Source organism: Mauremys mutica, chromosome 3, assembly GCF_020497125.1.
Source record: "Mauremys mutica isolate MM-2020 ecotype Southern chromosome 3, ASM2049712v1, whole genome shotgun sequence".
In the NCBI taxonomy this organism is placed as follows: domain Eukaryota; kingdom Metazoa; phylum Chordata; order Testudines; family Geoemydidae; genus Mauremys; species Mauremys mutica.
Genome location: NC_059074.1, coordinates 190,448,930 through 190,473,774, shown reverse-complemented (window position 1 = coordinate 190,473,774; position 24,845 = coordinate 190,448,930). Strand labels below are relative to the sequence as shown.

The 24,845-nt window shown below is 43.9% G+C and overlaps 1 protein-coding gene across 1 annotated transcript in view; it reads left to right on the top strand.

Moving 5' to 3' along the window:
• The window catches only part of USP34 (ubiquitin specific peptidase 34), a 307,644-nt gene that overhangs the window by 256,109 nt on the left and 26,690 nt on the right, over nt 1–24,845 (top strand). Inside the window, exons 58-69 of the mRNA XM_045009712.1 lie at nt 462–542; nt 3,381–3,466; nt 10,016–10,184; nt 10,274–10,348; nt 11,118–11,269; nt 11,630–11,678; nt 11,775–11,879; nt 12,009–12,053; nt 13,642–13,746; nt 14,548–14,695; nt 16,776–17,410; nt 22,620–22,777. Coding sequence (XP_044865647.1) covers nt 462–542; nt 3,381–3,466; nt 10,016–10,184; nt 10,274–10,348; nt 11,118–11,269; nt 11,630–11,678; nt 11,775–11,879; nt 12,009–12,053; nt 13,642–13,746; nt 14,548–14,695; nt 16,776–17,410; nt 22,620–22,777 — 1,808 coding nt within the window. The remainder of the gene's footprint in view (nt 1–461; nt 543–3,380; nt 3,467–10,015; nt 10,185–10,273; nt 10,349–11,117; nt 11,270–11,629; nt 11,679–11,774; nt 11,880–12,008; nt 12,054–13,641; nt 13,747–14,547; nt 14,696–16,775; nt 17,411–22,619; nt 22,778–24,845) is intronic.

Here is a 24,845-nt window from a genome sequence, read left to right as displayed (position 1 = left end):
GCTTACTCACCTTTTGAAAAGCATTTAAGGCCCTGATTCAGGAATCACCTAAGCATCTCTCTTCTGCAAAACACTTTAGTATGTACTTAATCTTAAATATGTACTTAAGTCTCACTGACTTTGATGGGATTTAATTGCATATTTAAGGTTAACCACATCCTTAAACACCCTTCTGAAAGAGAGAGAGCTTCTCTGAATCCAGGCCTTAGAGATCCTAGGATGAAGGATATTAAAGATATTACATGCAAACTCATACATATAGTTACTATTTTCCCTCTTTCTTCCTTCCCCAGGGACAAAGGATTTTCAGATTTCTCTTGGACTTAAGTTTTCTGTTATTATTATTATTATTAAAATCTTCTGAATTTTAATAGCATATTAAAGGATGACTGTAAGAAAAAATAATATGACTATTTATTTGAAATGTACAATAAAGAGCATATAATATGTATTTTATGCAGTGGTTTTTGGATCGGATGGCTGATGATGATTGGTGGCCAATGCAGATTCTAATCAAGTGTCCCAATCAAATTGTGAGGCAGGTAAGAACAAATATGATTTTATACAAAAAATACCTATTTGATCCGTAAGCAGAAACGGTTTATTATTACTAATTGTACAATAATATTGGCAATTCACATTACTGCACATAACTCTCATTTCCTGCTCCACCTGTATTTGATTTGTGAAGTTTATCTGGCTATGCAAACATTATATTATTCATAGCAAAATCCTACACAGAGTCTTGGAATTTAAGGTCAGAAGGGACTACAAGATCATCTAGTCTGATCTCCTGTACGTCACAGGCCACGAACACCACCCAGCACCCACACTATAACCCCCCAGCCGAAATTAGACCGAAGTATAACAGCCCAAAGGAGACTAGACTGTTATGTGCCACAGATGGATAGTAGGAGGGACCAAGGTGCACCAGTGCTTGAGACCCTGCAGTAGTACGGAAATGATTAAGTGATATATACTCAGATAATCCTGGCATATGACCCGCACCCACTCACTGCAGAGGAAGGTGAAAATCTGCTAATCCAACCTGGGGAAAAATTCTTTCCCAACCCCACATATGGCAATCAGTTATACCCTGAGTGTGTGAGCAAGAACCAGCCAGTCTTTAATGCAGTGTTATGGTTCAAGGTCAAAATCACTAAGTCAGAAAGGGCATAATTTAAAATTCTTGCAACACCAACATAAATTCAGCTAAACTGCATACTTGTTTATATTAACTTATATTTTGTAACATAAAAAATGACATAGTGATCTACACACTTAACCAGAGAAACAGGAATAGAAAATAATACATACTGTACGTACAACGCTCCCAAGTCAATACTGCTGTTAAAACCTTAACGTCTGCATTTTTGTGTGATATTTTAACTGTGAAACATTTTCATTAACATAATTTTTTAATTTAATTTCCTTTTCTGTAAAAGTCATGAAAGTGAAAAAGCTATCTGTACTTAATGTTAGTATTTGAATATTCACAGTTACTTTAAGTTCATACCTCACTAAGATGGGAATGAGGTAGAACTAAGCTGTTTGACTTTTGCTGCTTAACTGAAGGCATTTTTTTATTAGCTTACTGTATATACTCGTTCATTAGCCTGTTTGTTTATAAGCCGACCCCCCAGGATGGTTAGGTAAAAATAGCAAAAAACTGTATGACACTTTCATAAGTCAATCCTATATTTCAGGGATTGGCAAACTTTGGCTCCCAGCCGTCAGGGTGAGCCGCTGGCGGGTCGGGACGTTTTGTTTACTTGGAGTGTCTGCAGGCATGGAGTCCCTCAGCTCCCTGTGGCCGTGGTTCGCCGTTCCCAGCCAATGGGAGCTGCAGGAATTGGCGCCACACAGGGAGCTGAGGGACTCCATGCCTGCAGATGCTCCAGGTAAACAAAACGACAGTGTATTAGATATTCAATTCAAGGATTCCATAGAGTTTAAAATCATCAAATTTTGGTGTAGACCCGTTTATAAGCCGATCCCCACTCTTTGATGCGTCATTTTTTTACCAAAAATATTTGGCTTATGAACGAGTATATACAGTATATCACGACTATATCTTGCATCAGAAAGAGATATGAGTAGTCCCATTGACAAATTGCTTAGCTAGAATCTGCAAGATTCAGTACTTGAATTTTATAATTTGCAAAATATAGCAGACTGTATCAATAAAACCCTAAAATCATAACTGATTTTTTTCCCCTCCCACAGTTTACCTTTTTCTGGTATTAAGATGATTTTTGGTCAGGTCAGGTGGGGAGGATGCTATAGGGTAATAGTTGCAGTGTAAAAGCATCACTCTTTAAATATACAGCCGTGTCACAATGGGAGTTGTGCTTTATTAGGTTCATTTAAATTTTATGCAAATGTGCTAGTTCTTAGTGAATACAATGTATATTTCAAATTTCAGCCATTTTTTGCTATAGGAGTGCTTAAAAAAAGTTTAATTAGAATTATTTTACAATGAGATAAATTTACGGACAGCCAGAGACAGAGTATGCAAAATGTCAGGCAAAAAGTAAATTATGAATATGTAGGAACAGGAAATAATGGAAACTATTGTGTAACCTTTATGACAAGCACTGTCAGGTGCCGATTTCATTATACAGGTCTGTCGCAACTTACGCGCATTTAACATGAGCAATTTCAGCTTTATGCAGTAGGGGTCGGGGGGCGTGGCCTCAAGCGGAAGAGGCATGGCCTCAAGATTTAAAGGTCCTGGGGCACCAGCTGTGGCTGGGAGTCCCAGGGCCTTTAAATCACCCAAGAGGCTGCAGAGGTAGCTGGTAGCCCCTGGGGAAAATTAAGGGCCTGAGGCTCCAGCCACTGTGGAGCTCGGGGCCCTTTAAATGCCAGTCCCAGCCCGGCTGCCAAAGCTGTGGGCGGGATTTAAAGGGCTCCTTCAGGCTCCTCGCTGCGGCGGGAAGCCCGGTGGAGCCCTTTAAATCCCACCCACAGCTCCGGCGGCTGGGCTGGGGCGGAGCTGCAGGCGGGATTTAAAGGGCTTGGGGATGTAATTTTGAGTATACGCGGTTTTCGCTTTACGCGCTAACCGCGGAACGGAACCCCCGCGTAAGATAAGACTTGCCTGTAATACAAAATATACTAATAGTAAGACCATAGCTTGGTTCCAGCCATGAGATGTGTTCATTAAAATCGGGTTTGACTGTCACATTAGCGTTTGATACTGCAACATTACAGCAAATAGAATATGGTCATCTTAATCTTGACTATAATTTTGAAACATGTAGTATTGGGAAATACGGTTTTTGGAACCTGAATATGCTTTACTATAAAAACACACACCCACACGTACTTAAAAAAATGAACAAAAAAAGTCTATTTTATAACTTATCCTTTTGCAGATGTTCCAGCGCTTGTGTATTCATGTGATACAAAGACTGAGGCCAGTGCATGCACATCTGTATCTGCAACCAGGAATGGAAGACTGGTAAAATATTTGCATCTGAAACCTTTTTTTATTTTTAACTAAATGTGCTACAGCTGTGTCAAAGATTTGCTTATTAAATTATCCTAAATTATCCTGTAAGCATGAAACAAACAGCAGAGATGTAGGAGCAGGAGCAATTACAGACAGAGTGAAAGCCACTTGGCAACAAACACACCCCCAGAACCTACCTGGCCCTGGATGCTGGTATGGCTGATTGATGATGTTGAATGCCCCACTGGGGTTGTGGGATGTCTCCCCCTTCGTAGGGCTCGGATGCATCCTGGAGCTCCCCTCTGACCTTTCAGCTCCACTGAAAAAATGTCAGACCTCTCCCAAATGGCTGCCACCTGTGGCACCAAAAAGAGACACTAACACAGCAGTTAGGGCAGATCTGTCATCTTCCTGATCCGTTCTTACATGTTTGGATAGCAGTGAAATAGTTAACGATATCGACATTTTAAATTACCATCTTTGGGGATCAGAATTAAGACTCTCAATTTGGATTAATGGAACAGTTCTTGTTGTTTTAGGCTCTTTGCAGATTCAGGCAGTAATCGCTGTATCTGTTCATACTCATTTCACATTTTCTGGATTTTCTCAGCAGGGCTACAGACATTCCTTTAAATGAAATCTGAGATTTTAAAGAAAAAGATGGCAGCCTCAAGAAATAGTGTCAGTTCTCTGATCCAGCATGACTCAGACCAGTGTGAATTCTGGTCTTTTTCCCTCAGTGGAGTCAGAGAAATTCCTTCACCATGGGGGCAAATGCCATCACATGTTCCTTTTGTGATGTGTGAAAGTTCTTGACCTTTCCTCTTGCTGGTGGAGTGGGAATGTGAAGATCAGACCCCATGTGGTACTGGTGAAGATTCTGCTATAATCTCTCTCTCCTCTGCAAGGTTCCAAATTTTTACCACCACATTTTGCCTTAAAGAGGGTGGTGATGCTTAAAATTTCAGCATTAGAGTTGAAAGATAGCAGCATCCATACTGTACTGCTTCTAAAAAGACCTCATTAAGACAAGGCCGCTGCAAGACGGATAAGGAAACCTGGTGCCTCAAACAGTGTCATATAGGTGTGGAAAGCCACTTCCTCTTCTTTGAGTGATTCCTCATGTGTATTCCATAATAGGTGTGCATGCTCGCCACATGCACCGGTGCTGGAAGTTTTTCCCCTAGCAGTACTCGTAGAGGAGCGCCCCAGCGACCCCTGGAGTGGCGCCTCCATGGTGCAGTATAAGGGGTGCTGCATGCTCCCCCCCACCCTCAGCTTTTCCTTGCCGCCAGTGAAGGTGCTTTGGAACTGCTCTGCTCCAGCTTCGCTGTAGCTCATCCCCAAAACTGCTTGTTCGTTCAGTGTATGGTACCTGTAGTTAGTTAGTTGTTTAGTTAGTTTAGTTTAGCTAGAGCGCCCCATTTTAAGTCGTGCAACACTTGTATGCGTTCTGTGCCACTGAGTGATCCACACGTGAACTGTCTGCGCTGTTTGGGGGAAACTCATCTCAGCTATCGCTGCAAGATTTGCAAGTTGTTTAAGCCTTGGACCAAGAGAGAAAGGGACATTAGGCTCCGGGCTATTCTGATGGAGTTGGTGCTGACCCCGGCTCCAGCGTGCCCCTCTGAGTCAGCACCGGGCACTGAGGTGTCAGTGCGCGGCGACCCTTCGGCGCCATCGACTAGTCGGCACTGCTCCCCGTCCACAGGGAACGCCAGGAAGGCTAGAAAGGCCTTCTTCGCCACGGCACCGGAGTAAACCCGGGGACAGAGGGTAGACCCATGTCGGGCAGTCCTCGATCCCCATCGGCCACTAGGCCTCCAACTCAAGTCGAGCAGAGTAGCCGGCCAGTTTGGAGCAGGCCTGTCCGTATGCCCTCCATGCCGAAGGCCCTGCAGGGGGCCTGGGATGTTATGTCCGTGCTGGTATCAGGGGCACTGCTAATGTCGGCCCTGTGCTCCAGAGGCAAGCTGCCGCTGCAATCTCTGCAGTCAACCCCAGCTCAGTACTAGTCTCGGTCGAGGGAATGTTTCCGATACCATTCGCCGCCCAACGACCATTTAGGGCAAAGTCCATGTGGATCGCCCTCAATGCCCACCAAGCTGTCTGGTTGGGTTCCATCTGACCCGAGACTCTCGGCATCACTCCACCTTGAGGAGCAAACACCGACGGTACCGAGGCAGACGTTGCCAAAGGTCCTTGTCTCAGAGGGGTTATTGTAGCCAGTCATGGCACGACGTCAACATCATTCCCATTCGGCGTCCCACTTCAGGACCCTGCCGTGGCACTGCCTCAGCAGCCCCAGGCATCAATCGCTGGTGTCTCACCGTCGTGGGTCCACCTGCCGGAGCTGATTGCAGAGCAGCTGTTACCGACAGTACCAGTCCTCCATGTTGGGATCACGGTCCTGTGGTTGTCACCGCTCCCAGTGCCGCTGCTCTTCCCGGTCCTGGGACAGCGGCAGGTCATATGTGATTCCGGCCTCCCTTTGTAGTTGTCCATCGATGGGCCAGGCCAGCCAGGCCGAACAGCTGGCCCAATGCTACCAGTGGGCACTGTGGCCTCCGACACAGCCCCCAGTGGGGGCTCGCTCGGTGGCCAGAGCCTCAGAAGGACCATTGGCCTCCCTCTCCAGACCTCCGAGGAAGGAGTCGGTGTGACGTACATCCTCGGCACCGTGCCTGGAGACCGACCAGGTGGTGGACCCTCTGGTGCCAGTGAACACCCAAAGTACTGAGCCAGCCTCCTCGCCCTCCCTGGATGAGGCAATTACAGCCCCATCTCCCTCCGTTCCGCAGGAGGACTTTAGGGTCCACCAAGAACTCTTAAAAAGGGTGGCATCAAGCCTTCACCTCCAAGCAGGGGAGATGAAGGAGCCCTCGGACTCGCTGTTTAACGTGCTTTCCTCCTCGGCACCGGGCAGGGTGGCCTTGCCTCTCCATGAAGGGATGGCAAAAATTTCAAATGCCCTATGGCAAACCCCGGCCTCATTGGCCTCCATCTCTAAGAGAGCGGAATGCAAGTATTTTGTATCCGCCAAGGGGCATGAATACTTATACACCCATCCTGCTCCTAACTTCCTAGTCGTTGAGTCAGTCAACCACAGGGAGCGGCAGGGCCAACCTGCCCCTACCCTGAAAAATAAAGATTACCTGAGGCTGGACTCTTTTGGAAGGAAAATGTATTCGTCCTTGAGCTTCCAGTTACGGGTGGAGAACTACCAGGCTCTCTTGGGCCAATATGAGTTCAATCTGTGAGGCTCCCTGCCCAAGTTCGAGGACTCCCTCCAGGAGCACGAGAGGAAGGCATTCAAAGCGCTGATGGAGGAGTGTACAGCGGCTGCCAGGGCAACCCCGCAGGCAGCTTCTGATGCAGTGGACACGGCCGTGCGGTCCATGGCCTCAGCGGTATCCATGAGAAGGGCATCATGGCTCCTCCTCTCTGGACTGTCCAGTGAGGCGCAGACCTCCCTGCAGGACCTCTGTTTGACGGCAAAGCTCTGTTTTCGGAACAAACGGATACAAAGCTGCATGGCCTGAAAGACTCCCACATGACTCTCCAGACTCTGGGTCTCTGTGTTCTGAATCCAGCTAAACCTAAGTTCAAGCCGCAGCAGACTCCCGCTCAGGCCACCCACCCAAAATATGACACCACTTATAAGAAGTCGTGGGACTACAAGAGGCACCCTCAGAGGCAGTCTTGCCCTGCCTGCCAGCCTGCATCCTCCAAGAGCAAGCAGGTGGGGAAAAGGCAGTTTTGACAGGACTCCTGGGGGCGCCCTGCCAATTCTCCTCAGAGATCCACCTTCAATAAAGCTTCCCTTCTCCAATCAGTTGTGTACTTTCCTCCCAGAGTGGTCGTGGCTGACCTCGGACCGATGGGTCCTCAACACGATCTCCCGTGGCTACACCCGCCAGTTTACTTCCTCACGACCCAACCACCCCCCGCCCCCATCCCTCCTGGGAGACCCCTAGCATGAGGCCCTGCTCGAGCAGGAGGTGGGGTGGCTCCTGGGCCTAGGAGCAGCGGAAGTGGTACCTGGGGAGTTCAAAGGCAAGGGGTACAACTCCCACTATTTCCTTATCCCGAAGGCCAAAGGGGGGCTCAGGCCCATCTTGCACCTGCAAGGCCTAAACCAGTACATCGATATGGTCACAAGGTTTCCGGTGACAACAGCCAGAGCATGCCTCCAGCTCTTGGGTTATATGTCAGCGTGCACGTATGTGGTACCTCACACCAGACTCAGGATAAGGCCCCTCCAGCTCTAGTTGGCCTCAGAGTTCTCCCAGGCCAGGGACAGGATGTCAAAGTCCTCACGGTACCAGAGCCAGTGATCACGTCCCTATGGTGGTGGTCCTCCCCGAGAAACATGCTCCAAGGGGCAGAGCCCTGTCGCTGGAGCTGGTGTCTGATGTGTCAGACCTGGGATGGGGGGCCATGTGGGGAACGTTCAGACCCGAAGTCTGTGGTCGGCTCGGGATCTGACCCTCCACATAAACGTCAAGGAGCTCAGGGCAGTACGACTGGCGTGCATGGCCTTCCGCTCACACCTGAAAGGCCGGGTGGTCAGGGTCCTCACGGACAACACGGCCTTGATGTTCTACATCAACAGGCAAGGCGGGGCCTGATCCTCTGCCGTGAAGCCCTCAAGCTGTGGGACTTCTGTATAGCCCATGACATCTGCCTACAGGCCTTCCATCTGCCGGGCGCCCGGAATGCATGGGCGGGTCACTTGAGCGGGGACTTCTCCTCAGCACGAGTAGTCTCTCCACCCAGTGGTGGTGCACAGACTTTTCCAAGGGTGGGGAGCTCCCTGTTCGCGACTCGACAGAGCCGTCGCTGTCCCCCGTTCTGCTCCGGCCAGTTTCTCTGTGCCTTTTCCCCGTTCCTGCTGATTGGCAAGGTCCTGGAAAATAGAAAGACGGACAAGGCCCGGGACCTTCTGATTGCCCTGGCATGGTCCAGACAGCATTGATACGGGACCCTTATGGGCCTGGCGGTCACTCCTCCGTGGCCGTTGCCATCCTGCCCAGACCTGCTCTCTCAGGACCAGGGCCGCCTCCTCCACCCCAGCCTAGCGGCACTCCACCTCACGGCATGGCTGCTCAATGGTTAGGCAGGAAGGAAAGGACAAGCGCATCCACCTAGAAAGCAGGTGGCCCTCCACGCGTCGAGCCTACTTGGCAAAGTGGTCTCGGTTTTCCAGATGGGCGGACGAGCGGGGCGTTTCCCCGGTGGCCGCCCCTATCCATCTTATCCTGGACTACTTCCTTCACCTTAGAGCCCAGGGCTTAGGGCCCTGTTAAGTCAAGGTGCACCTGGCGGCCATATCAGCCTTCCATCCGCTGGTGCAGGGCCACACGGTATTCTCCTATGCTACGACTGGCTGATTCCTTAAGGGTTTGGATCGTCTCTTCCCGTATGTTAGGCCCCCAGTCCCGCAGTGGGACCTAAACTTGGTGTTGGCCCATCTCACAGGGCCCCCGTTTGAGCCTCTAGCTACGTGCTCCTGGTCACACCACTCATGAAAGGTGGCCTTCCTGGTTGCGACCACGTCGGCTAGGTGGGTCTTGGAGCTCAGAGCCCTGACCTCCGAGCCCCCGTACATGGTGTTTCATAAGGATAAGGTCCAGCTCTGCCTACACCCCTCGTTCCTCCCGAATGTGGTCTCTACCTATCACATAGGTCATGACATTTTTCTGCCGGTCCACATGCTGGATGTGAGACAGGCTCTGGCTTTCTACCTGGAGCAGACTAAGCCGGGATATTAACAGTTTCTCTTGGTAGTGGTGTTGGCACAGGTACTGAAGCTAAAAACATATCTAAGGAAAATGCACGGGCAATGTATATATTTGCCTATCCTCTTAGGTGAGTTGTGAGAAGAAGGAGAAGGTGCCATAAGCAGATAATTGAGTTAGTAAATCAGGCTGCTTTTGGCTAGATAGTATTCACGAAGAGCACAGCTGCTGAGGATGGAAGGGAGAGGATTCGGTTCATTTTAAGTTTCTAAGACAAAAGATTTTTGAGATTAGAATGTATTTAAAAAGCATTAGAAGAAATTTTCTAAACATGATTAACGCCTACTTTTTTCTGATACCCATATCTCTGTTGCTTGTCTAAAACAAATGTATCTGCTGGACACAGGTCACATTTGCAAACAACACCATAACATTCCTGTACAATAATCATTGTCTGACTTGATAACTGAGAAAATTTGACATGGATGTCAGAGAGAGACTAAATATGAAATCCCATTATGCTTTTTTACAAAATTCCTCTTCTGACTAAAACTATGCTCTAATAAATTTATTTTCACCCTCGTAACACTGACAAGCATTTCAGTGGTAGGTGCCATTTATAATTTGAGTGATTATATTGTGATGTATAATTGTCACCCATTGTATGCTTGCCATAGCTGATATTGAGTTAGAGCCTTGAGTCTTTACGGTAAGAATGGAATATATAAACATAGATTTGTTGAACTTCTATTTGGACTGGTTCAAGATCATTTTGTCTAATGCAAGTTTAAGATACTAAATTGAACTATGTTTTCAGTTCGGACGACATGGATGGTCCTGTGGAAGATATTGGTAGCCGCTCATGTGTAACTCGCTTCGTGAAGACGCTCTTGTCAATTATGGAGCATGGTGTTAAACCTCACAGTAAACATCTCACGGAATACTTTGCATTTCTTTATGAATTTGCCAAAATGGGAGAAGAAGAGGTGAATATAGCTTTTGTAGTTTTAGAAATTGTGTTTGTGTATATAAATGTATGTGTATTACTCAGATAACTCAATATTTACATTTTCAGAGTCAGTTCTTGCTTTCATTGCAAGCCATATCAACAATGGTCCATTTCTACATGGGAACGAAAGGACCTGAAAACGTAAGTTTAAAATAACATTTTTGTAGAAAAATAGATTTTCATATTTTAATTAAGTAATCCTTGTTGCTTTGTTTTTTAATTTACCAGCTGATAAATAATATCAAAACTGTTCAGTAAATTGTTGCACTTTAAAAGAAAAATTAATTTAATATGGTCATCTCAAATAAATGTAGTGTTTCTGGAAAATGCTGGATTGATTATGCTGTATACTGACGTTTTTTGTTTAGTACAGAATTAGCAGCAGACATTCCGGTTCCTCATACTGTCCTATCAGTGTGCCTCAAATCTGGTTTAGAGTGACCTCTTCTAGGCCTGAGAGGATAGGTCAGTTTCCATACCGACTTAGTCTTTGGCTTTTCTGCCGAGACTGGGAGTAATATTGCCCTCCGTGACAACAGTTTGTATTATGTAGACTGCTATCAGCTAAGATGTCAATTGAGACCAACTCACTTCATGTACACTTTGAACTTGCTTGCAATTTCTTAGCAATTAATTAAATTATCATAAAGGGATAAATAGGATGGTCTCAACCCAGCTTTTGAATTTGTGTTGTGTATTTTTCACATGCAAATATTTGAACATACAAAGCAGATCATTAGCTGTCTGTTTGATTTGATTTGTGCAAGCAAATTAGGGTGTTTGGAATGCTCAAAACTGAGAAAAAAATTTAAAACATTTATCAGTCTCTTTGAAACTCTGGTATATAATGTCAATATTGAGTTTATGGCTCTTCCCTCCCACCCACCCCCCCACACCCCTTCTTATCCAGCCGCAAGTTGAAGTGCTATCTGAAGAGGAAGGAGAGGAGGAGGAGGAGGAGGAAGACATTCTTTCATTAGCCGAAGAAAAATACAGGCCTGCTGCACTTGAAAAGATGATTGCCCTGATTGCTCTTCTGGTTGAACAGTCTCGCTCAGAAAGGCAAGAACTTCCAAGGGACAGATTCTGATTTTGGTTGTACTGTATAAATCTGGAATTACTCTGGTTTTACACTAGTGTAACTTGAGATCGTACTCTGGCACAGTGTCTTTAGGACCAAATGACTGAAGTTCCTAGTAAGACCATTGAACAATCATTTTATAGGCCTAATTTTTAATTATTTAGCATGCTCAAATTATAGTAGCAGTTTTAATTTAATTCATCTATTTTCTCTTGGGTGTAACATTAAAACTTATAGTAGAGAGGATCTTGAGCTGACCTACTCAGTTCCCTGGTTGCTAGTACATAAATCCAGTTTAATGGTTTCTATGCTAAAGTGATAAATATTTTGTTGTGTTTTAGGCACTTGACTTTGTCACAAAACGACATGGCAGCATTAACAGGAGGGAAGGTAATACTTCTAAATGTGAAAATATAATCAACTATCTTGAAAAAAATATTCATTAAAAGTTGTCAGATATTAATAATACCTTGGTACTTGTTACAGGGTTTTCCTTTCTTGTTTCAACATATCCGTGATGGCATCAATATCAGGCAAACCTGCAATCTCATTTTCAGCCTGTGTCGGTACAATAATCGACTTGCCGAACACGTAAGTACCAGCCACTGCTGTTGCTATTTGTTGAGAGGGTTTAACTGAACAGTGTACTGGGATGATTTAGTGTTACAACTGAACAAACATGAATCTAAAAGTGAGTTTTGTTTGTGTTTTGTTTTTAAGATTGTGTCCATGCTTTTCACATCTATAGCAAAGTTGACTCCTGAGGTATGTAAAGAAACTGCCTATCTACTAAATGATTTGTCTTAATCTTTTTCTGTTTTAAATTACTAAATTAATCTTTTGACAGCCAAAGAATTCTGCATGGAAAATGATCCATTAAAAATTACATGAGAGGAAATAAAACCTTACCGCATTTTATACCAGTTTTCTAAAATAGATTACCCAATTCTAGATAATCACTTTGCTCAAAATCAAATAGCACTTTTCTAGATTCTTCACATAGAGAGTTAAGAGAAATGATCTGATAAATAGAAATGTCTGTTGACTAAGATAAGTGGAGAGAACAGATTATCCTGTGATTGTGCAAGTCTTTGTGTAAAGTTCTGCAGTTAGATGCACACAAATGTTAGGTGGAATAAATCTCTGCTCTAAAAAACAAGCATATTGAGAGCTCTGTGTGCATTCCACATGGTAAAGATGTGCAAAATGGGAAGCGTATGCCCAGATAAGGCCATCTTCATTTGCTACTGTCAGAAAAAACTAAAGAGAAAAATAGGGGCATGGCAAAGGGAGGACACCTGATCATGCTTAAACCAATCTCATGACAGCTTTGCTTCGTGTGTTAGAAGAGGCAATATGAGATGGTGACAAATCCATTTCCTTACACATGTGCTGACATCCACTAAATTTTAATGCTTTTTTGTCCCTTCACCCCAGTAGCATTTTGTCCTGGATGAAGAGTAAATTGTAAAAACAAAAAAAACCACCACCAGTATTTAGTTTAGTCTTACCAAACTTTAAAAAAATATTTCAAATTAGAGCCAATATGATAGGTTACAAATGGTTGGGTAGTTTCAAAGGTAACCCTAAGCTAGTAATTAGTTTGAACCCTGAATGACCAAATGATTGTTTGGTTTTGGGTAAAATTTTCAAGGTTTCGGGTTCCTGAGACAGACACATTTGAAAATGTTACCCTTCATGCAAATAAATTAAGATGATAATTTTACAGTGAGAGTGATACCATCTAGATAATAATGTGCTGTATATGTCTGTCCTCCAACACACTGCAAGTGTACCACTGCCCTCTACTGAGAGGAATGTCCAAGCTGTCAAGTGTGTGTGATCACGTTATCCACTCCTGGCGAATACTGCTACAGTACTGAGATCCCTAGTGCAGGGGTAGTCGATTATTTTTTGTCAAAGTCCAAATTTCTTGGCGAAGGTGTATAGTCAAGGTCCAGATGCCAGAGAAAATAATTTAAAAATAACAACAATAATGATAATAAGTAAATAAAAAGATTTCAGGGTCTGTTCAAAAGCATTTGGTGGTTTAGATTTGGCCTGTGGTCTACCTATGGATTACCCCTGCCCTAGTATGATCATCACTTGTTGCATTTTATTTACTGCAGCATACAAAGGATATAAGCCTTAGTCCTACTGTATATGTAGGAATATTTCTCAGGTTACAGCTAGACAAAGATTATTAAAATTGTTCTGATATCTGGCCTGTTTTCAAAGTTTTTTTTATGCAAGTATTTGGTTTAACATAAGAAATATTTACAGAAGTGTATATTTACAGAAGTGTATCACTAAAAGTAATCAAAATGTATATATGTATCTTTGTGCATTACAGGCAGCCAATCCTTTTTTCAAATTGCTGACCATGCTAATGGAGTTTGCTGGCGGTCCTCCAGGAATGCCACCCTTTGCTTCTTACATCCTGCAGAGGATATGGGAGGTACAGTATGTAGAACAAATCATATTGGATTCTTTTTGTCCTTGATCACTTTTTTTTCCTGCTAAAATACTGACAGTGTTTTAAAGGGAGAGTTCATTGTTATCCTTCTTTTTCCACTGTGTTAGTTTGAAGTTATAATTTAGTCATCACTTCTCGTTTAAAGAAACAGTGATAAGCTGATAGCCCATAACATTGAAATAATTTGTCTGTTTTTATAATGCCCAAAGTGTGCTAGGCATTTTATAAACAAGCAAGGAGACTCTCTGTCACCCTGTCATTTCAAGATAATAGGCCTTGTGTGAGAAGTGCATTTTAAGGTGTTGAAGGGGAAGAGGGTGCAGCCTTTCTCTTCAACATAAACTGTAAAGATGCGTGCCTTCAGCTCTAGAGGTAATCAGTTCAATCCCTGGTATTGGCCATCATGGCAGCCGTCACACTGGCAGATGTTCCACTTTCAAATCTTTGAAGGATGAGAGGCGATATGCGTCATCTTGGCAAAAAGAAAATATTTTTACAAATGGGATTACTCTCAAGGTTGGTTAAGAATCAGCCTTGAAAGTACCCCCCCTAAATTTGTAAACATTTTAAAACAATACTGTAAGATGTAAATAGAGTTTATTTGCTGGATCTAATAATAGTGGATGGGATTTTCAAAAGTGTGTAAGTGACTTAGGAACACAAAACCCATTGACTGTGATTTCATTGACCCATTATCTTACTAATTCTTAGTTGGTTTTGATACAATAAATCCTATAAAATATACTGTATTTTATTTGCTGCAGTTTTCCTCTTTTCTTCTAGGTGATTGAATACAATCCATCTCAGTGCCTGGATTGGCTGGCAGTGCAGACACCTCGAAATAAACTAGCACACAGTTGGGTGCTGCAAAATATGGAGAACTGGGTTGAACGTTTTCTTTTGGCACACAATTATCCTAGAGTGAGAACTTGTAAGTTTTATATAAGTTAAAGAAATTGGCTCTTCAAGTTATAAGTTATTATTAGGGCCCTACCAAATTCACGGCATGAAAAACGCATCATGGGCCGTGAAATCTGGTCTTTTGTGTGCTTTTACCCTATGCTACATAGATTTCACAGGGGAGACCACCGTTTCTCAAATTGGGATTCGTTTCTCAAAAGGGAGTCGCAGGGGGGTCACAAGGTTATTTTAGGGGGGTCATGGTATTGCCACCCTTACTTCTGCACTGACTTCAGAGCTGAGTAGCCGGAGAGTGGTGGCTGTTGGCCAAACCACGACACCCTTATTTCTGCGCTGCTGCCTTCAGAGCTGGGTGGCCGGACAGAGGTAGCTGCTGACTGAGGGCCCAGCTCTGCAGGCAACAGCACAGACGTAAGGGTGGCAATACCATACCATACCATCTTTACTTTTGCGCTGCTGCTGGTGGCGGCTCTGCCTTCCGAACTGGGCTCCCAGCCAAGAGCTGCTGCTCTCCAGCTGCTTAGCTTTGAAGGCAGTGCCACCGCCAGCAGCAATGCAGAAGTAAGGGTAGCAGTACCACAACTCCCCTACAATAACCTTGCAACCCCGTCACAACTCCTTTTTGGGTCAGGAGCCCTATAATTACAGCACTGTGAAATTTCAGATTTAAATAGCTAAAATCATGAAATTTATGGTTTTTAAAATCCTATGATCATGAAATTGACCAAAATGGACCATGAATTTGGTAGGGCCTAGTTATTATATATAATGTTTTCTTGCTACAAGTGAAAATGGAATTTTCTTGCTATTGTGCCTATTTGTTATCCACAGATTACTCACCTTGAGATAATTACCTTCAGTAAAGCTAATTTTAACTTGATTGATACCTACTGTATCTCATCCATAAATGTTATCGTGATGAAAAACATAATTTGATTTATTTACCTGAATAATGATATATTTACATTTTCTGTGTCTGACATAGTTAAATTAATATGGTCCAAGTATCACATGGGATAGGCTTCAGGGGAAGGAGTAGTCCAGGAGGTTACCCTTAGAATTTTCACCAAATAGTTGCATTCTAGGTAGGAGTGGGATTTGCTATCCCTTTTACGCCTCCCCCACCCCCCGACCCTCCAAAATTAGTAATTGGTTGAGCCCCTTAAACTTACAGATCCCAGAGAAGCCTGCACTAACTCCAAATTCTTCTGCGTCCGTGGTGTTGTGGTAGAAGCCATGGTTGCCTCTGTCTTTGCTGTTCCTACAAACCTCACGTCCATAGGAACAAGGGCGGCTCTAGCTTTTTTGCCGCCCCAAGCACGGCAGGCAAGCTGCCTTTAGCAGTGCGCCTGCGGGAGGTCCCCGGTCCCGCGGATTCGGTGGCTTGCCTGTGGGAAGTCCACCGGTCCCACAGCTTCGGCGTACCCGCCGCCGAATCCGCGGGACTGGTGGACCTCCCTCAGGCAAGCCACCGAAGGCAGCCTGACTGCCGCCCTCGCAGGGACCAGCAGGGCGCCCCCCGCGACTTGCCACCCCAGGCACGCACTTGGAGTGCTGGTGCCTGGAGCTGCCGCTGCATAGGAATGGTGATAGTAATAGTAGTAGATTTCAATCTGTTTTAACAGATATCCTGTGGCTTTGGGTTGGGAGACAATGTGTATAAACTGGAGGCACAGCGTTGCAGCTCCCATTTATAGATAACACTGAAGATCTAGTGAGATCTGATTAACTAATAAACATTTTTGTAATAAAAGAATAAAAGAATTATTTGCATTTCAGCAACAGGCTGCAATTGGATGCATTGTGTTCTAGTAATTAGGGCAGAGCAATGAACAGGGAATTAGAATCAGAAGATCTGAGTTCTATTCTCAACTGTGCTCTTGACTCACTATATGGCCTTGGACACATCTCAGGTTTACTGTATCTCAGTTTTTCTATCTCCAGTTTGATGGTAATAGTACTTACCCAACTTTGTAAAGTGCTTTTTGATCCACTAGTGAAAAGCGCCATAAATGGAATACTCATATAAATATTAATCTGCATGTCCTGTTCAAAGATTTGACAGATTTGTTTTTTGTTTTATTTTGAAGCTGCAGCCTACCTTTTGGTGTCACTTATTCCAAGCAATTCATTCCGTCAGATGTTCCGATCAACTCGATCCTTGCATATCCCTACACGTGACCTGCCTCTCAGTCCAGATACTACAGTAGTTCTTCATCAAGTCTACAATGTACTTCTTGGCCTGCTTTCAAGAGCAAAACTGTATGTTGATGCTGCTGTTCATGGCACTACTAAACTGGTGCCCTACTTTAGTTTCATGACCTACTGTTTAATCTCAAAAACTGAGAAACTTATGTTTTCCACTTATTTCATGGACTTGTGGAACCTTTTCCAGCCCAAACTTTCTGAGCCAGCTATAGCCACCAACCACAATAAACAGTCTTTGCTCTCTTTTTGGTATAACGTATGTGTTGACTGCCCAGAGAATGTACGCCTTATTGTACAGAATCCTGTGGTGACAAAGAACATTGCCTTCAATTACATCCTAGCAGACCATGATGATCAGGATGTGGTGCTTTTTAACCGTGGGATGCTGCCTGCCTATTACGGCATTCTGCGGTTATGCTGCGAACAGTCACCTGCATTCACAAGACAGCTGGCTTCTCATCAGAATATCCAGTGGGCCTTTAAGAATCTCACACCACATGCCAGTCAGTACCCAGGAGTAAGTACATTCATTCTGAATAGATATTTTGACATTTGTTCTAAATGTCTCCTCAGTTATTGCTCGACTATATTTTTTATAAAAAATACTTTGAACTAGACAAAAGCTCAACTTTACATACCTAAAAACAAAAATATTATTGAGTCTTTAGTTCCCGTTATGAATAACCATAAAGTTTATAGGGCCAGCCCCTGAGCACCAGTTCTTCTGCAGCAAAGCAGCTTGGGAATGAAAAGATGTCTCTAAGCAACCTTTGTGGTTCCCACTGATCCTGGAGCTTCTGTACACTGATCTGGTCATGAGGAACAGTTAAGAGCAACTTTTTTGGTGAGGCCATGAAGTGGTATGGTATAAAGCGAACTATACCAATGAAATCTCTTAAACTAGTTTTCCACCTGCTTTGAGCTGCTGGAGCAGAGCCAGAATTTGGCCTGTTGTGTCCTGTGCAAACAATGGGTAGTTATTTGTTCTGTTATTGTAAAGTCTATGTTCCTCTTAGAAATTGTTGGTCCATTGACCATTATAATATCTTACCTTAAGAAAGAATGTTGTCCGCAACTTATTTTGCCCTGTAAAATAATTAGAATGTCTTCTTGCAGGTTAATGTACATAATGATTTAAAAAGTTGTTTATGAGCAACTTAGTTTGTTTGGCACCAGTTTATCTGGCACGCAGTCACTTTTCAGAGTAGAGCTGTACTGTAAATGGGGATGAAACCGTGTGACCATCTGGGTGACATCAGTCATATGAAAGGTGTCTGGTTGAAATGAATAGTTTATCCTGGTCCATCTTATTCAGGAGTTCTCAAGCTCTGGCCAGCTGAGGGCTGTGTTAGCAAGCAGGTGCCCATTGACCACATTTTATTTCCTAAGGTGGAATAAAATTCAGCTGCCCTTATCTCTGTTACAGTGATTCTATCTAAGGAATTTCCATTCCCACCATGAGATGGAGCACTGTGAGATCAGTAGATTTCCTAAAAGCATGCTAAAGATGAGGGTGATTCTTCAATAGTGTCCCTGACGATGTTCAATTTCAAGTGCACAAACACCCCATGCATCTTTGGAGGTTTTCGATAACAGTGCCCATTTGGCCTGCATATGCACTGTAGACATCCTTGTACCCCATACTGAAGATATATAGAACTGTGCAGGAGAATTTCACTTAGTTCCTTCTCAACAGCCCTACAAGCTGAGATGGAGCATCTAGCGTGCCTGCTTCAAGTTTAGCTTATTGCTTAACCTTACATTTTTAGTGTTAATTTGACATTAGTTTAGTTGACTTAGTTTTATACCTCTTTGAATTTAAGTTGTTCCTTTTTTGTTAATACCCCTTCCCCTCCCACCTGACTGGCAGTCTTGGGGGTTGTTGTTTAGTGCAAAGTATGCCAAGATCCCTGGGATTCAAATGCTGCCTCTCCTGCAAGAAACTCACCCTAGTTAATGACTGAGGCACCATATACCTTGCACTTGCAAGATCTGCATTTCTTTTAAAAGTAGATCACAAAAAATGGGAAGATTATGGTGGAGCAAGCCCTGCCACCAGCTTTGGATCCAGGCTCAGAAACCCCACTGTACATCAGCCTCTGGGTACACTTAGTGCTCCATCAACCTCTGTATTCCAGTCATCAAGATCTTCACAGGAGAAGAGTATGGAGAGTACTGATGAGGCCCTGAAGTAGGGGAGCTAGATCTCCTAACAGAGACTCTTCATCTAAGGGAAGCTGTTCACCTCAGAGACTGACTACTTGGGAGACCTCAGGTCCCTGGGGGAATACTGTTGAGGCTCCAGGCTGCTCCAGTACCAGGAGCTCTTTGAAGACTTTCAGTACTTTGAAAAAACACAGTGCCAGACATACATTGTTACCAAAACCAACTCAGGTACAGTCTAAGCTTTAGCTTTAGCAGAAACTCCAAGCACTCTGCCTCTTGGAGATCAGCACTACCTACAACTTCTGGGGTACTGGTTCCGTTACTGACACCAAAGAATCATCAACATCCTCAGTACTGTCATCATCTATTTAACATGTCAGCATCGACACCATTTTCTAAAGTGAGACTGCTGAAGCAGTCAGCTCTTGGTACCAACTCTGGCCACGATGGAGCCTCATATTACCTCTTCTTCCATACATCCAGTGCTACAGGAATTTAGATACTCCAGGGAGTTGTTTGTTTTCAGATAAAGTCCCCACTGTTAATGGGTACTGACAACTATCAATACCAAGATCATCTGGGTCACCTGGTCCCTTATCTTTACTCAGTACCTTCTAGTTCTCTAGTACCTACCACACAGGACAGACAGCCATCTTCACCTTCACTGTTTGCCCTGACTTTGGACTATGTTGAGGGTGATTCCTCCGACTCCCAGATTTCAGTACAGGGATCTCCTGTCCGTCGTCAAAGGGACATTTTCCCGACCACCTTCACTGAGAGGGAAATTCCAAGGGAAAAACAATTTTGTGTCCCTTCTCATTGGCATGGCCACCATCTTTTGCCTTATGGGCATCCCCCTCTTTTGCCTTATGGTCCACCTCATTGGCCCTACTGAGATCTATGAGCTGCCTATCACTAGCAGTTCTCAAGACTTAAATCCTCTCCAGGAGATCATTGAGAGAGACATTGCCTTGCTCCATCAGTCCTTCCTCAACAACCCCAACCTCAGAAGAAGTCTTTCAAGGAGCAAGAGGCTAGAGTGGACAAGGAAGTGACACTGAAGACTTAATATTTCATCATCGTCACAAGATGAGGAGATAATGTCCCTTCCTTCTCTTGCTGACCATTTTAAACAGTTTCAGAAACCTGTTAAATGCATTGCTGACTGTGACAAAGTTCCTCCTCTACCTTGGTGGGTCCTGCGCTTATTGGCGGATTTGCTCACCTCAGAGATTCATCATGTGGGTCAGGAAACAGCCCAGAGACCTTCCCCTCTGGTAGAAGCCACAGTCCATGCCAATTCTTCCAGTGTCTGATCAGGAGTTGGGAGGTTTGGGGGGAACCTGGGCCCGCCCTCTACTCCGGGTTCCAGCCCAGGGTCCTGTGGACTGCAGCTGTCTAGAGTGCCTCCTGGTACAGCTGCGCGACAGCTACAACTTCCCTGGGCTACTTCCCCATGGCTTCCTCCCAGCACCTTCTTTATCCTGGTGCCTGATAATGCTTATACTCCTCAGTCTTCCAGCAATATGTCTTCTCACTCTCAGCTCCTAGTGCCTCTTGCTCCCAGCTCCTCGCATGCACACTACAAACTGAAGTGAGGTCCTTTTTAACTCAGGTGCCCTGATTAGCCTGCCTGCCTGCCTTAGTTGGTTGCAGCAAGTTCCTGCTTGTTCTGGAACTGCCCCTGTTACCTTACCCAGGGAAAAGGGATCTACTTAATCTGGGACTAATATTTCTGCCTTCTAACACTCTCCTATAGCCATCTGGCCTGACCTTGTCACATGACTCATTACGGATTCTGTTAGAGGAGGTTCAGGAGTCACAACAAACTGTTGAACATTTTGCATACAACAGCCGTCAGTTGCCTGGCTCTACCAGTGAATGAAGTCTTACTGGATCCTGCAAAGACCATCTGGCAAACTCATGCCGCCACACCACATGTGTACAAACAGGCTCTTAAATGAATTGCATCCCAATGGAAAAATCTGAATTTTTGTTTTCCCACCCTGCACCAAATTCTTTAGTTGTGGCAGCTGTCAGCGAGCATGGCAGACAAATCACACAAAGTATATGCCCTATGATAAAAAACAAAAGCAAAATATAACCCCGCCATGAAAAATGCAATAATTTTGTTGAATATCTCCCTGCAGAACATTGTGTCCAGTTCAAGGCCATCATAGCCAAAGTCAGCTCCTAGAAAGAACCCCATTGCAGGCTTCCATAGACACAGCTGATGCTGCGGCCCATTCCATCTCCACTACAGTCATCATTTCTAGAGCATCTTGGCTACAGGTGTCTGGGTTTCGTAGGGAAGTCCAAAATACCGTTGAAGACATTCCTTTTGCTGGACTTACACTCCTCTCTGAGTCCACCGAAGAATGTCTCCATACCTTGAAAGATTCCAGGGCCACTCTTAGGTCCCTCTCCATATATGCACCTGCAAACAAAAGAAAATTTAGCAGAACAAAAATGACACCGAGAGCTCATCTGGCTCAGTTCTTTGCATACCGTAGGCCTTCTGAGCCACCTAAGGAAAGGCCAAGATATCAAAAGAAATGACCACCTACCATGACTCATTCCATCACCCAGACGTACACTTTGGCACAAAGAGAGGGAGATCACTATAGCCTTTTATTTTTATTTAAAGTTAATAATTTTCAGTAATGCTATTGAGGTAGGGATCTTGTATAATGGCCGAGTACCATAAGAAGGTTGGACTTTGGCAGCCTTATAACTATAATCAAACCATAACCAAGCCTCATCCGCCTTGAGTCTCTCTGAGTGGAGATTGTCGATCCTTTGGATCTGTCCACAAATTAAACAAAGAGTCTGGAAGATTTTCTAAATGGTTTGGTTCTGTCCACATAGAAGGCTAATGCCATTCTGACATCCAAGGTATGTAGGGTAGCTTCTTCCAGAGTCTAGTGTGGCTTCAGGAAAATTTATAATCCTGGGAGAAGTGTCTGCTGAGATTGTCTGCATCTTGAAAGTTGCTCTAGAAAAGCCCAAGAACCTTGTGGCCACGTGGATAAGGATTTCTTAATGTTATATATTTGTGCAGTTGTAGCAGTAATCTGCATTGATGGTAAGCATCAAGATATCCCAAGATATCTGCTGGTATAAAGGGACATCTCAATGTCCTTGCAATATGAGAATATTCTTTTTAAAACACCTTATGCCAATTCAGTTTGTTATGAAAATATGTAATATGGTGAATATAATTAACTGATATCTCTCTCACTCCACACAGAAAACAGTAAGGGGTGAACAGAGACAGCTCTCTAGATAGAAAATTGTAGAAATATACACAACTTTTGAAGCTGTATTTATGTTTAAGTACTTTTATTTTTTTAATAAGGTAAATATTTAAAGAATATCAGTGCTGTGTATTTTTCTGATTTCCCCCCTTCTCTAAAATATATAAAAAATGATTCTCGCATATTTGTCACTTCAATGTATTGCTTAATAGAAATAATGCAGTCTTGAAGAGGAGAATATAAACCATAATTTATTAATTAAAAAAGATTACTTTAACCTAATGTTTATTTTGTTTGTGTTAGGCAGTAGAAGAGTTGTTTAACCTCATGCAGCTGTTTGTAGCTCAGAGGCCAGATATGAGAGAAGAGGAGATGGAAGACATAAAACAATTTAAGAAAACAACCATAAGCTGTTATCTGCGCTGCTTAGATGGACGGTCTTGTTGGACTACTTTAATAAGGTATTACAGTACTGAAATGTTAGTGAGGCAGCTTAATTATTTTCAGTAAAAAAAATGCACTTTTTAGAATTTGAAATATCATAAATTATTCTTCAGTATGGCTTACTTTATTATATTCACTTTTTGAAAAAATCTGTTAGACTGTCTTTATAAATCTTGTTACTGTCTTTACTGTCACATACAAAACAGTAAAATTGTAGTTTGTCTCTGAAATACAGAGATTGTCTCTTTATATATAAAAACCTATTGTGTGTGAAAATAATAATTTAATTTATAAGTTCCCACCATGCAAGGAACTAAATAAATATAATAATTATCAGTAATTTACAAAAAATAAACATACATTATTGTTATTCAAAACAAAATGTTAGAAAGCCGTAACAAAGTGGTATCATTAAAATATTTTCTTTGATATAAAGCCTAGAAATTCAGTAGTAAAGCTGAAACTTTATTCTGTATCTTAACCCACCCTATTTTGCATAGCTTGGTGAGCATGTACAATGTGATAATTTACCCACCCTTGCAAAATTGTGAGGCACGAGTCAGGTACAAATGGTGGCTTTGGGGCAGAGTTTCTGCCTTATCTGAGATTATTTTATACATCACATCTACAAAGAGTTTAAAGTTCTTAGACGCATCTTTTTGAAATTTTAGTTCTCTGTTGAATATGTGAAACTAGTGATTTTTTTTCCATTTTATTTATGGATATGACCATAAAATGGCTGCGTCACATAGGTCACATCACTGGGTGTGTAAACCCAGTAACGGATGGGCTAGAATGTTCTTGTGAGAAGAGAGAATCTCCTTTACTCCCCTAAGGGCATATACGTAGTCATCTGTCTTAGCATGGAAGCAGATACTCCGCATAATTGGATGGTCAAACTTAGTAGAAATATTAGTGTGTAATTATTATTTTTCATAAATATTCTTGTGTAATGTTTTATTTTCCATGAACAATACCCTGGAAACTATTGTTTGAGTGAAACAAATGGTAGCATTTAGCAGCTGTATGCATAAGCTTACATAGGAAGGAACATGTGTGTTAATGAGTAGAAGAGGAGGTGTTCAGTATGTGGTGACAACAAGAACTAGTCCCTGAATTCTTTTAAAATTCAATATTGTTTTTATTGTACAGTTGCACCCTTAATTTGAGTGCTCAGTTAAATGCTCAACTGGCAAGGCAAAATCCTTTATTTCTTCTTCGAGTGATTGCTCTTGTGTATTCCACAGTAGGTGTGCATGCTCGCCACGTGGACCAGTGCCAGAAGTTTTTCCCGTAGCAGTACCCGTACTGGGGGAGCACTGTGGCAACCCCTGGAGTGACGCCTGTATATCGCGATATAAGGGGAGCCGCGGGCTCCCCCCACCCTCAGTTCCTTCTTGCCGCCAGTGAAGGTAGTCAGAACTTTTGTGCTCCAGCTTTGCTGCAGCCCTTCTTCTTGACCTTAGTGATTCCATCGTAGATTGTTCTTCAGTGAATAGAGCGGTCTCAGGGCGTGCCCCGGGCTTCAAGTCGTGCGACTCCTGTCATCGTTCTGTGCCCAGGAGCGACCCTCACGCTGAGTGTCTTCGCTGCCTGGGTGAGACTCACATTAACGACCATTGCAAGATCTGCAGGTCGTTTAAGCCAGTAACCAAGAAGGAGAGAGACTTCAGGCTTCGAGCTCTCCTGATGGAGTCGGCATTGACCCCAACGCCGGTGCGCAGATCGGACTCGGCACTGGCCGCCACGTCGTTGGTACATAGCGAGGCTCCGTTGACTAGCCGGCACTGCTTTCCCGCCAAAAAGCAGGAGAAGAGCGTGACCTCGCAACGAAGCTGCGATAAGGACATGGGGGAGGCTGGTCCCGCGCTGGGCAGCCCTCGATCTCCCTGGGCTCTAAGGCTCCGACTCGTGTGGAGTGGAGCAGCCCGGTGCCGTTGATACAGGCCTCCCCACTGGTACAGATGCCGTCAACGCCAGAGGCAGTGCAGGCTGCGACGGACATTATGTCCCTGGCTGTCCCGAGCGCTCAATCGGGCACGGGCCCTAGGTCACGAGGCAAGCCTGCTCTGGGTGCCCACCAGA